At 37.8% G+C, this 12,406-nt stretch overlaps 2 protein-coding genes across 2 annotated transcripts; one reads left to right on the top strand and one right to left on the bottom strand.

The window, feature by feature from the left end:
• Window positions 1-1,488: 1,488 nt before the first annotated feature.
• LOC148850841 (glucose-1-phosphate adenylyltransferase large subunit 1-like) lies at window positions 1,489-7,522 on the top strand. Its single transcript, XM_088944355.1, has 15 exons — window positions 1,489-1,547; window positions 1,795-2,668; window positions 2,961-3,089; window positions 3,346-3,519; window positions 3,650-3,739; window positions 3,854-3,937; window positions 4,031-4,086; window positions 4,555-4,648; window positions 5,697-5,882; window positions 5,955-6,035; window positions 6,186-6,272; window positions 6,355-6,459; window positions 6,754-6,860; window positions 6,979-7,039; window positions 7,170-7,522. Exons 2-15 carry the CDS (start codon window positions 2,438-2,440, stop codon window positions 7,269-7,271), a joined length of 1,587 nt encoding a protein of 528 aa, XP_088800481.1. The 5' UTR covers window positions 1,489-1,547; window positions 1,795-2,437; the 3' UTR covers window positions 7,272-7,522.
• Window positions 7,523-7,967: 445 nt separating this feature from the next.
• LOC148850842 (mannan endo-1,4-beta-mannosidase 7-like) lies at window positions 7,968-12,406 on the bottom strand. Its single transcript, XM_088944356.1, has 5 exons — window positions 11,562-12,406; window positions 11,268-11,462; window positions 10,594-10,716; window positions 9,243-9,445; window positions 7,968-8,738 (listed from the first exon to the last, which is right to left on the bottom strand). Exons 1-5 carry the CDS (start codon window positions 11,883-11,885, stop codon window positions 8,282-8,284), a joined length of 1,302 nt encoding a protein of 433 aa, XP_088800482.1. The 5' UTR covers window positions 11,886-12,406; the 3' UTR covers window positions 7,968-8,281.

Consider the following 12,406-nt stretch of genomic DNA (forward strand, 5'->3'; position numbering starts at 1 on the left):
TCAACTACGCAAGTTGATAATTCACGCAATTAAGTGAAAATATCTACGAGTGGGAAGGTGGGATCCCACAAGAGTAGTGGTGAAAGGGAAAAATAAATGGTACTGAGCCGTGCAATATGTGGTGGATGTGAAGTGCCCAAGCGCTCGCGCTCTCTCTCTCTCTCCCCTGCGGTAGGACTAGTAGTAATAGGACAAAAACGGCCATTGACAACAAAACAAAACAAAAGATTTATTATCATTTAAAAAACAAGACATGAGTTCACTTGACTGGCGTGGGGAGGACCAATCAACGAACAACATCACCCCCAAATCAGAGAAATAAGGCCTACTGACAATGAAGACAAAGATATAGCAGTGATGACACGTGGGTTCCACGTGGTCGCTCTCCACGAGAAGGAATGTGGACCGTTCATGTGGTATGAGCCAGACATAACCCCTAAGTGGACCTGTTTACATCAACTGTTGCATTTGAAAACGACCTTCCTTTCATCTGTGACTACAGTGACACAATGGGGGTAGACTGTAGGAGTACCCTTCCCCTTCAAAACACCTTTTTTTTAGTTCAGATCTGCGCCCCACTTCGGGGCGCCCTACAACGTCCCACAGCGCATCCCCGCCTTGTATTGGGAACATCTCTGATATATCACCAGGAGATATTCCCAATACAAGGCGGGGATAAGCTGTGGGACGTTGTGGGGCGCTCCCTTGTTGTTGTGAACTCCTTTTTTTTTTCCTCTTTCTATTATTAATTAATATTTAAGTACTATACTCCTAAATTAGTGGCTCTACCAGGGTGCCATCTACATCTAATAATTGAGAGAATCAATTAACGAGTACTCGCCAATTTGTCTAGTGGGCCTCACTACTCACATCACAGATTTCATAGCTGAAGTGGCAAAATGATCCTGCTGCTCTCAAGACCGTCAGACGGGTATCCAATATCAAACTTTTGAAAATTTCAATTAAGTCCCTGTGTTTTTATTTTCTAGCATTTATATAACCTCCTCTAAAAACCTATGCGGTTGGTAAATATTTCTATGCACCCCTGATTTAGAATATTTTCGTCCAGTTTAGGAGAGTGATGATCTGGTAGGAACGCTCTCACTGAAAACTTCAATTTTAGTTAGAAATTTAAAATCAACTTTATAAAGTCTAAACAACAGAGGGTTTCATAAGTGCTGGTTTTATCGAGGATTGGCAGATACACACTTACACAGATCATAGAATTTAGGGTTTAGGGTTTTAAAGATTTAAGATAACCGTACGTTGATTTAAGGAAAATATTGTATTTTAAGTTTCAACATGGCGATTCAACGCAAGTTGTATTTATTATTAAAAATAAGAAAAAAAACTGTAAAAAGCAAAATAGAAGATTCCAATTTGATGGTCGACGTTTTTTGTTATTTAATTTTCAGTGGAAGCTGAAGCCTGAAAGTGAAGAAGAGTCACAAGCAGTTATTAAAACTGCGAGTCTGCGACATGTATATTGGCGGGAAATGTGCATATCTCAAGTCTCAACCGTGAATTGAGTGAAGAAAGTTAGAAAGGTCTGGAATATACAGCGTTCGGATCTCTCCTATTTTCACTCATACTACTACGATACATGTTCAATTGATCATACTGTTGGGGGAGTCCCTACGACTTCTTCTAAAATCTTTTATTTTTTTTTCTTTTTCTTTTTCATGGTGAAAATGACTTTTACTAAAATCTAAACACAAAAACAATATAATTAAATCCTCACAAATTTGTTTTCTTGCGTATTTATTTTTCGAACATTTTGGTTGAAATGGACAGGTGTTTGGCTTTAAATGAGATCCCAAGATGCCATAGAAGTCCGTGGAACCCATATAGAAACCAAAGGCAGCAGAAATCCACTTGCCTGCTTGCCCACAGCTGTGGAGTCGCAGAAACACAGAGAGAAGTTCATCTCAATTCTCAAGGAATATGCATTTTTCTTAATATATATACGCAAAAAAGATTATTATTGCAGGAATTCTCGTGACGGCTCACAGGGCAATAACACCAAACCTCCTCCACCATCGTGTTCATTCATGCATTTCGTCCTCCTTAGTCTGCCTTTTCAGCAAGCTTAAAGCGGTCTGATCACACGTTCCCTGATTACTCATTTCTCTTCTCCTAAAAGTTTGGTGATTCTAGCTTTCTATCATTTTGCCTTATAATATCTGGGTACTTGAGATCTTTACCTTTTTTGGGGTCTTGGCTTTTCAAGTTTTGTAGTTTTAAATCCCCGGCTTCGGTCTTTCTAGTCTTCTTTTTACATATCGATCGATATCTTTCTGTTGTCTGTCATCAAGGTTCCCGTCTTTCTGGGATTTGGGCTCGGGGCTGCATCTTTTAGCTTTACGGTTAGATTCTATCGTCTAGATCAAGTGCGTTACGGCCTTGTAGAGTTAAAAGTAGCAGTAAAGCTACTGCAATGGATTCTTGTTGTGCGACCTTGAAGGCCAATGCCCATCCGGTACAAGTTAGGAAAGGGCTTATTACGAACGGAGATAATGGATTTTGGGGAGAGTGTCTCAGGGGGAGCCTGAAGAACGGGACCATGGGTACCAAGTTGACCAAGTCTTTGAGAACCGAAAATGGAGGTAGAAAAATCAAAACGGGTGTTGCTTACTCTGTTTTCACAGACGTCAACAAGGAGGTCGCGGTAAGTAATTCAGTGCAATAACCCATTTTCTTCTTGAAAAAACTAATGAATACATGTTGGTCTTCTTGATTGTTCTGGATATTATAGCCAGAAGTAGACTTTTTGTAAAATTTACACAGGCTATTCTTTCCATTTCATTTTCCAATTTGAAGGATGAACTGGTTCGGTATTCTTTTTCATGGGTAGTTTAGTTTCGTTGTGATACTTTGCCATAAAAAATATAGGTCAATCTTGAATCGGATAGTTTCTCTGATATATACTCTTAACTCTTACATCTGTATTTTGATTTCAGACTCAGACCTTCCAAGCACCGCTACTTGGTAAGCAGAGAGCAGACCCAAAGAACGTCGCGTCGATCATATTGGGTGGAGGTGCTGGCACTCGCCTCTTTCCGTTGACCAGCAGAAGAGCAAAACCCGCTGTAAGGAAATACTGCTGGATGCTTGTTTTTCCTATAATATTCAGATCCTGTGGGATTGATAACTTGTAAATCATATTAGTATCCTGCTGCTCTGTTTTTGTGAGTTTGACATAATTTAGGAAGGTCTGTTTACTTTTGATTACAGATTCTGCCAACAGATATACTTTTGTACTCTGTACTAAATAGACCATTGGTGCTGATCTCATATTCTTGTGATTTGGGATTGCATATTTAGAATGTTTGGTGCTACTTGTAGGTTCCTATTGGGGGGTGCTATAGACTTATTGATGTCCCAATGAGCAACTGCATTAATAGCGGCATAAACAAGATATTCATCATGACCCAATTCAACTCTGCTTCTCTCAACCGGCACCTTGCTCGCACATATAATTTTGGAAACGGTGTGAACTTTGGAGATGGTTTTGTAGAGGTATGATTCATTAGATTCATCCACCCCTTAAATCAGATAATGAATTCCCTGATGACCATCTCACTATAAATTTCTATTCCAACTTTTTAACTTTCTTGATGACTTAAAAGTCAATTTCTTGGGAGCACAGGTTCTAGCAGCCACTCAAACACCAGAAACAGGAACAAGGTGGTTCCAAGGAACAGCTGATGCCGTGAGGCAATTCATATGGGTATTTGAGGTGAGCATTTGGAATATTAAACAAAACTCTCGCCATAAAATTAGACAGGATTCCATTTACTTTCTTTGTTAGTCCCCAGAGGCCTGTCTAATGAATTTTCACTATTTTATGTAGGATGCCAAGAACAAGCATGTTGAAAATATATTGATCTTATCTGGTGATCATCTTTATCGGATGGAATACATGGACTTTGTGCAGGTCTTTATTGACTTCCATCACCTGCAGAATTATTTAGTCAATTTTCTCCACATGTTTGCAAATTTGGCTTATGAAGGTTCTATGTATTTGCAGAAGCATGTGGACACAAATGCTGATATTACAGTTTCATGTGTACCAATGGATGATAGGTATGTTAAGTATACTTTCTTTCACCATCATAGGGCGTTGAGGAATTTCCCTCCTGTAGGTGTTGAGAAAAGGAGGAAATTGTATCAATCGACTTAAGAGTTTTCTTTAAATGTGTGAAATGAAGAACCATAGGTTTTGCAATCCTGTCTCCTGTTTGGACTGAGAGACCAATATAGCCATCTCTTCTTGTTGGGATGTGTCAATATTAACTGGTCATATCTTCTAGCAGGCAATTGTGAAGATGGTTTAATTGGATAGATTGAACTGCTGGCCTATTATATAGTCACTTAACTATGATTACATGGAAAGCATTGAGTAAAAGGCTTGCTTCATTATTTAAAAGCAATAATCCATTTTGCTTAGCCAGAACCATCCATCAATGTTTTGTGATATTGAGTATGTGAGATAATTTTTTATCTTGTGGCTGTTGGAGTCATCTTAATATGATCTATTCTATTATTTGGCAGCCGTGCATCAGATTATGGATTGATGAAGATCGATAACACAGGCCGCATCATTCAGTTTTTGGAGAAACCAAAGGGTGCTGACCTTAAAGCAATGGTAGGCATATCTTATCTCTTCTAAAAGTTAACATGTTTTATTGATGACTGACGAAAATAAAGCAAGGAGGTTACTCTTGTAGTGTACAGTCCCATAAACATATTTGTTTAAGTATTTCTCCTAGCCAAGGAGTTGGAATATAAATTATAAACATCCCACTTCAAAAAAAAGAAAGGTAAGAATTGCACCCATATTCTTAAAGATGTCATACTATCATTTCATTGTATTGTACTAAGAACATTGCCATCCTTTTCTAGGGAATCACCATTTGTATATGTAGAATACAAAATACTTTTAAAATTAGCTAATCCCCTATTTGTTGGTATGGTATTTAATTCCAAATGAGTCTGGAATATTATGTTGAAACAAAAATAAGAAATGACTGCTAAATTTGTAAAAGACTAAAAGATACGGGAAATGGAGATTGGAGAAATGCCCTCAGAAATGAGTAGGTAGGTTGCAAGGGGATAGGTTAGCTCAATTTGCATTAAGCAGCACCAATTGTCTGCCTAAATATTAATTGGTAGGAGATGAAATTGGCTCTTTTGTAATAAAGCAAAAAAAAATCAAGTCACAGAAAGTAGAGGATTTTCAAATTTCTGAACATTTTCTAAAATTTAAACTGAGATTTGATCAGGCAGCCATAAACCTGAAAATCAGGAGGGGTGGTGATGCAGGTCAAGACTTTCCTCCCCTTCACTTCCAATATTTGGGAGGAACAGATAAACTTATTCTAATGGGAAACTTGATTCTTAACTATTCTGAATCATCTTCGTGTGTCTCTTTTTGGTTACCCCAGTTCTCTAATTTAATGGGAAATTAATCTTATCCATTTGAAAATATGTTTCTCAGGAAAATTTTCTACCATGTAGAAGAGTTTTCCCGGGAAAATATGCTATTTTCTCTACCATGTTTAAGACCACAAGAATTCTTGATTAATCTCTTTGATCTTGTTTGTCCAACAATGATATTTGCATTACACCAATCACAACTTCAGCTCATTCTCAATTGCTTTGACCTAATTCAGAGCTATTTTTCATCATTACAGCAAGTTAATACCACTCTTCTTGGGTTGTCTCAACAAGAAGCCATGAAATATCCTTACATTGCATCCATGGGAGTTTATGTTTTCAGAACAGAAGTTCTATTAAAGCTTCTGAGGTGGAGGTATCCTACATGCAATGATTTTGGATCTGAGATCATTCCGGCAGCTGTGAAGGAGCACAATGTCCAGGTAACAGAGAAAACCTAAATCCAAGTTCTTCATTCTTTGTTTTACAAGTTGCTGAATGCTAAATCTTGTCAGGCATATCTATTCAATGACTACTGGGAAGACATTGGAACAATTAAATCTTTCTTTGATGCTAATTTGGCCCTTACCGAACAGGTTGGTATTTAGAAAAAAAAAAATGCACTAAAGATTTTCTACTTTCACATTTAGAATCATTGTGGGAAGTTCAAAATATTTTAAAGTTATATTGGTGGTACATTTTTACTATCTTCTGCAAACTGACATAATAATTTATCTGTAATTTAGCCACCAAACTTCGAGTTCTATGATCCAAAAACACCTTTCTTCACATCTCCTCGATTCTTGCCACCTACCAAAGTCGACAAGTGCCGGGTATGCTTTACAGACTACATCAGCTTGTGGCTTCAGCTTCTACTTTATCTCTCACATCTAAAGGTTCTACCAATTCATGCAGATTGTGAATGCAATAATTTCACATGGATGCTTCTTGCGGGAATGTAGCGTTCAACACTCTATAGTGGGTGTTCGATCACGTTTGGAGTATGGGTGTGAGCTTAAGGTAAGTAATCGTAGTTCTTGGAAAGTTCACATGTTTGCCTTCAATAAAATAAATAAATAAATACAAATCTCTTGTGAAAATGTCTTTTCTGGTTCTCGGTAAAGGTAAAGGGTGTCTAATTGTCTAAACAAGACCTAGCTGTTTATTTCAGTTCTATTTGATGAGAGGCTAAACCCAATGAAGGTAGCAGTTTTCCTTAAAGCTATGCAAAGATAACCTCTGCTAGTAGAATATAAGTACAAAAATGTTTTATAGGTGGCTTCGATAATTCAGGATCTGGTGCTGTCTTTTCAGGATACTATGATGATGGGCGCAGACTATTACCATACTGAATCTGAAATCGCGTCCCTGCTTGCAGAGGGGAAGGTTCCGATTGGTGTTGGACAGAACACTAAAATAAGGTGAGAATCATTCAGGGAACATACAGCATGTGAATCTGTGTGTGTGTGTGTGTGAATTAAAGTTAATAGAAAACGATGGAATTACCATTTTCTGACAAATTGGGCCCTATTTATCAAGGAACTGCATAATTGACAAGAATGCAAAGATAGGAAGAGATGTGATTATTGCGAATAAGGATGTAAGTATAGCTGTTTTCATGTTCAAGTAGATTATTTTCCTGTTTTGTAGAACAAATTGGCGATTTAAACATTGAAGTCATGGCTATTCATCCATGATTGACACATCACCTGAATACTTTTACTTTCCAGGGTGTTCAAGAAGCAGACAGACCAGATGATGGATTCTACATTAGGTCCGGGATCATTGTTATACTGAAGAACGCAACAATTAAAGATGGTACCGTCATATAGAGTCTTAAATGCATCCATGGGACAAATATGAGCTTTGGGATGAAGAGCTAATGTGTTGCATTTGGCCACGGGTAAATTAGGAATGCCTTTTTGTAGAAGAGCTTAATAGAGTTTACTTGATGAGGTATGTTCCTAAATAAATCAAAAAAGCTCTGTAGTCGCTTTGTTTGTACAGGAGTTTGTTGAGTTGTACAGAGCTGAAGCATTTGCCTTTTAGATCAGTGACAAAGTAATAATGGATCTTTTGATAATATGCTAGCTCCATATCAATTCACATTGAATGAATAGCGAATCAAATGAATGCCTATGGCCTATATGAATGATAAGGCTTTGTGGGTTGGGGTTGGTTGGGTGCAGGCAAGATAGATCCAGTCCAAACCAACCCAATAAACACAGATCCAGATCGACCCTGGCTCTGTAAGAAATAGATCAAAAAGCAATCTTATTATTTACCCCAAAAGACCCGATTATACTTGACGAGCTTTGATTTGGTATTTTGACAAAATGACAACTAAGCCTGTTAATTCTCTTGCTCTTATTAAAATATCTTGTATATCCTTTGAAATGATCATTTTTACAGATAAATCAAGAGACATGTAGAAATTGCTGGGGATATTGGGCTGGAACATGTAAAAATTAATCTCGACCCGGAACTCAAAATGCAAACCCAAATAATAATCGGGACAAAAAGAATGCAAACCCAAACTCATCTATTTTATTAAAAGTTAAACACCATCATTGCAATAAACACACAGAGGCTTCCTCTCTGTCTTCCTTCTGCTCACTAGGATCAATTAATCAAAAGTCTCCGTTCACAATAAAACAACATTAAGAGAAAAACAACGAACTCCATGATATTCTTCTACCCTCCTGGATGAACAATATTCATCTCTAGGAAAGAGCTTGGACTTGGTAAAACCTCAACAACTCCAGCAACAAACATGAAATTACATATACTATGCACATTTCAACTTAACATCTCCAATTTTTCATATGAAGACTCTTTTTTTTTAGTTTCCTACATTTCGCCCCTTGTTTCTGGTCAGCCACTGAGCCCTTCTAATTTCCCTTGCCCTCTTCAACTTCTCAATATTTCTGAGTCGGACATACATTTTCCGAATTTGATAAAGCTTGTGAGATTGTTGGGCAATCACATTTGTTGTTGAGGAGCTCTCGCCTATAACTATTTCATACCCATCTCGGAGAGAGTCCATTCCTGGGGCTAAAAGTTGCCAGAACAGTCCACCGGCAGCTGCTCCTCCCCTTCTAGCTGATGAATATATCTTGTCGTAGACTGTATTAAACAGTATGTCCCGCTCATAGGTGTTGTAACCAGGGTCTTTCCAAGATTTTCCAAACTCAGTGAGGAGTAACGGTTTCCGAAGGATGTTTTGTGCATCTTGAATGTGAGTGTCAAGCCAGTTGCTCAAGAAAGAAAGTTGTGCTTGATCATTTGAGCTGGATAACCTGTTCATAGAACAACATCATAAGAAAATCCAGGAACAAGGAAAAACACCATGAACACTAGAAAGTGTAGCTAGCTACTTTCAGATCTCTGGGTAAACAACGCATGGAGGGGTTTCTCATGTATTAATTAACACTTTCAGCAGCATATAAAAATTTATTGCATATTCCTAGGCCTCATATTTAGCAGTGAATACTGTGTGATAAACCAAAGTCATGAGATCCCAAGTAATGCATGTTATTCAGAAGCCAGAAAACGATCTGATTATTGAGCTACTAAAATCAGTTCAGAAGATTGAACAACATGCAAATCAACCTCATGGCCAATGGTTGTTGAGCAGGCCCCATGCATTAATAAAGCCCGCATTACTGGTGCTTGCATGATGGTAAGGCTTACATAATTTCTTGATTGCTATATTCTGAAAACAAGGAATAAGATTTCGATTTTTTTCCTTTTTTTTGTAAAACTTGATTCGGACTCTTAACTGTATATCAGTTGATCATTACCATTGATCAGGATATGAGTGAACCGTAGCAAAATCGATGCCAGGAATCTGATTATTTGCAATAAAGTCTGTTCCAAGTTGAAAACCTGGATTGTATTGCTTTTTCTGAGGTGATGATTCCCCATAAAATCCTTCCAAACCAACTTCTAGTAAGTGATTTCTGTCGATGGATTTGACATGAGAAGACATCTCCGTAATCCAACCCTGTCAGCCAAGTAGAAGTTAGAATAATCCACAGCAGTCATGTATACATAAACTTCCCAGTGGACCATATAAAGTATAGCAGGGCTTAAATGAACCATGGGATTTCATGCTTTCTCAAGCATGCCATATTTGGGGCCAGGAGCATGGTTTTGAAAATCGGACAGGACAGGACGGTTGGATGGACTGGTTGTCCCAGGAACCAGTCATGACTCTGGGTCCGGTTTTGGACCCCAAAACCATCCAGACATTAGATTATTTGACGAAGGACCCATTGATCAAAGCAGTTCCACTTCCAGCCCAGTTTTTAAAACCATGGCCAAGAGGACATGCTTAGGCTTTGTTTGTTTGTAATAGTATAAATGCATGAGTGCAAATGAAAAAAAATGCAAATTTTGATCCACTTTTGCTTTATTTTTATTTTAAGTCGATTTATTTTTTGTATTAATCAATGCCTAATCCTCCATTGGGCCTGTTACTTTTCCATAAACAGTATAACATCGCATCATTAACCAGTATTTACACATAACTCTTTTGCTTTCAAACATGATGGTAGCGGGACCCAAGACCCCGCCCCCCACCCCCCCCCCGGGACAAATCATGCAGCATACCAACTGAACTACCCCTCAGTTAAATACAAAAAATAAATAAAAAATAGAAAAGCTACCCCTCAGTTGGCCTTTTAAGTCAAATTTGATTTTACTTCATCTATTCTGAAAACAAACACAAATTAAGGTGAAAGCTGAAATACAAATAAATCACAATTTCCATTAAAATCATTTGCACTCTCATACTTTTGCACCAGTGCAAATGGAATTGCACTGGAAATAAACCAAGCCTTAAGACCTCAACTACCAAGAAAGTAACTCGTTTGCCCCTAGTGCCAATGGGGTGTAATGTGGGGTTATACATGCCTGAACCACCTAATGGATATTCCCCATTAAATAAGAAGGGCCCCGTGTTCTCCAAATAACAGAAAATTACCCAATTTGAGTATGGAGGTACAGGGGAAGGATGCCTTTAAATGCTTACGAAAAGCCAAATGAAGCGATTCCTCCCAGCATGACTTTAAAACACCAAGAGAATTGAATGAAGAAAACTATAAGTTGAACAGTGAAAATTAAATGATAATACAAGGAAGGTATCTTAACCTGAATGGTTCTTCCTGATAGATCTGATGTGCATCTGGGTTCATTCATAAGCTCCCATGCCATGATTGTGGGATCATCTTTGTAGGTAATTCCAGTAATGGTGTTGTATCTTGTGAGAACCGTCTAAAACAAGAAAAGAAATTAAACAAATAGGCATTGTAATAACAATGAAAAAAAAAAAGTAGTGAACAGATAAAAATGTGTGTGTTTGTGTGTGTGAGAGAGATAGAGAATCAGTCTTAGAAACTAATTAAGAAGTCAATTCTAGAAAATCCTGTAAAAGGGAATCTTGAAGCTCCATTTTTATATCATAAGAAGTCTTCCTGGAAAGAATTGTCCAGAGTAGAGAGGGAAAAAATTAAAGTACAGGGGATAAAAAGTTGGAAGAAAATCCATTCCAAGATTCAAGAAATAAATACGGGTCAGGAAATCTGTTAATAAAATATATTATAACCCATTTAATCTCACAAAAAATACAACTAAATAATGGTTCTTCTTTTCCTTTTCCCTCTATTTTTGGATTTCCGTTAAAAAGGTGAGTCATGAATTTAAATATACTAGTAAGGTACAATATAGCAAATCATCAGGAATCAATACACAGCAAAAAAGAAAAAACTATATATAGAGACACATCTCAAATAACTGAAAACAAATCGAACATGTTTTCCAATTACCTTGATGTGATTTTTGTAGTATCCCTTAACAACAGGATTTCTAAAGAAATCGTCATCGCTAGTTAGATATTGCCCTTGATTTCTAGCCCAGTTCACATACTGTTTCTTCCCTCCAAAGCTCTCATAGTTGTTTGCCAAGCTCAGTATAAGCTTAATTCCGTACCTCCTCGCCTCAGAGATTACAAAATCTAATCCCTTTAAACAAAATCAAGAAGCAGAACATCATAAATGGAGCCCAACATATAAAACAGCTCACAAAATGGAACAAAAAAGGACATATAGCGGCAAACATACTTTGAACATCTCTTCATTGTAGGAACCAGGAGCGTACTGCAGAGGTTTGTAGCCACCATCACTGAAAGCCCAAGTTCTTGCAACCGTAAGACCATGGCTTGAAGCTTGCTGGAAGGCAGAAGAGACTTTGCTTCTCTGAGATGGGTCTGAGGCAACATACATCAACCAGTAGGCATTGAACCCATTGGCATAGTAAGGGCTTCCATTCAGCATAAAACGTATTCCTCTGGTTCTGACAAAACCATCTTGCGCTTCAACTTGGATAAGAAAATTCTGTTGTTGGATACAGAGCAGAAGAAACAGAGCAAGACACCAGTTCTTCATCTCTCTCTCTCTCTCTCTGCGCTATTTCCGAAGAAGGAATGAAGGAGGAGAGGATGAATTGATTGTTCCCCTGTGAAGTCGGAGCTGAAATTTATGCAAGAGTGACTACTGATATCTAGCAAAATTGTGAACAGTTAAGTTCGGTTGTTGCGTTCTAGCATTAACTAATGCATGCAATATGAAATGTGAAAGGAGGAAAGCTTAGGTATCTCTCGAATAGACCATAACGAAGGTCCACCCGGATGAATACGAAAAATAATTAATTTGACATTCATTTCAATCACTTGCTCCTTCACGGATTGAGATTCCCGGAAATCTCAATAGCTAGTTTACGAATTACAAAAGCAAAAGCAAAAGCAAAAGCAAAAGCAAAAGCAAAGAAAAAGATAAAAATCAGTTGGGTGATTTTACATTTTACAAAGCAGAAGCCTAAAAACAAAAGTTTGATTCGATTCTTGCTGGGTGATTTGCTTCCCTGCCAGCCACCAGCCACCGTATCTCGGAATCTCGTCGTTTACCCA

This window comes from Nelumbo lutea, chromosome 5 (assembly GCF_056320005.1).
Source record: "Nelumbo lutea isolate HS-2025 chromosome 5, American lotus-T2T, whole genome shotgun sequence".
In the NCBI taxonomy this organism is placed as follows: Eukaryota; Viridiplantae; Streptophyta; class Magnoliopsida; order Proteales; family Nelumbonaceae; genus Nelumbo; species Nelumbo lutea.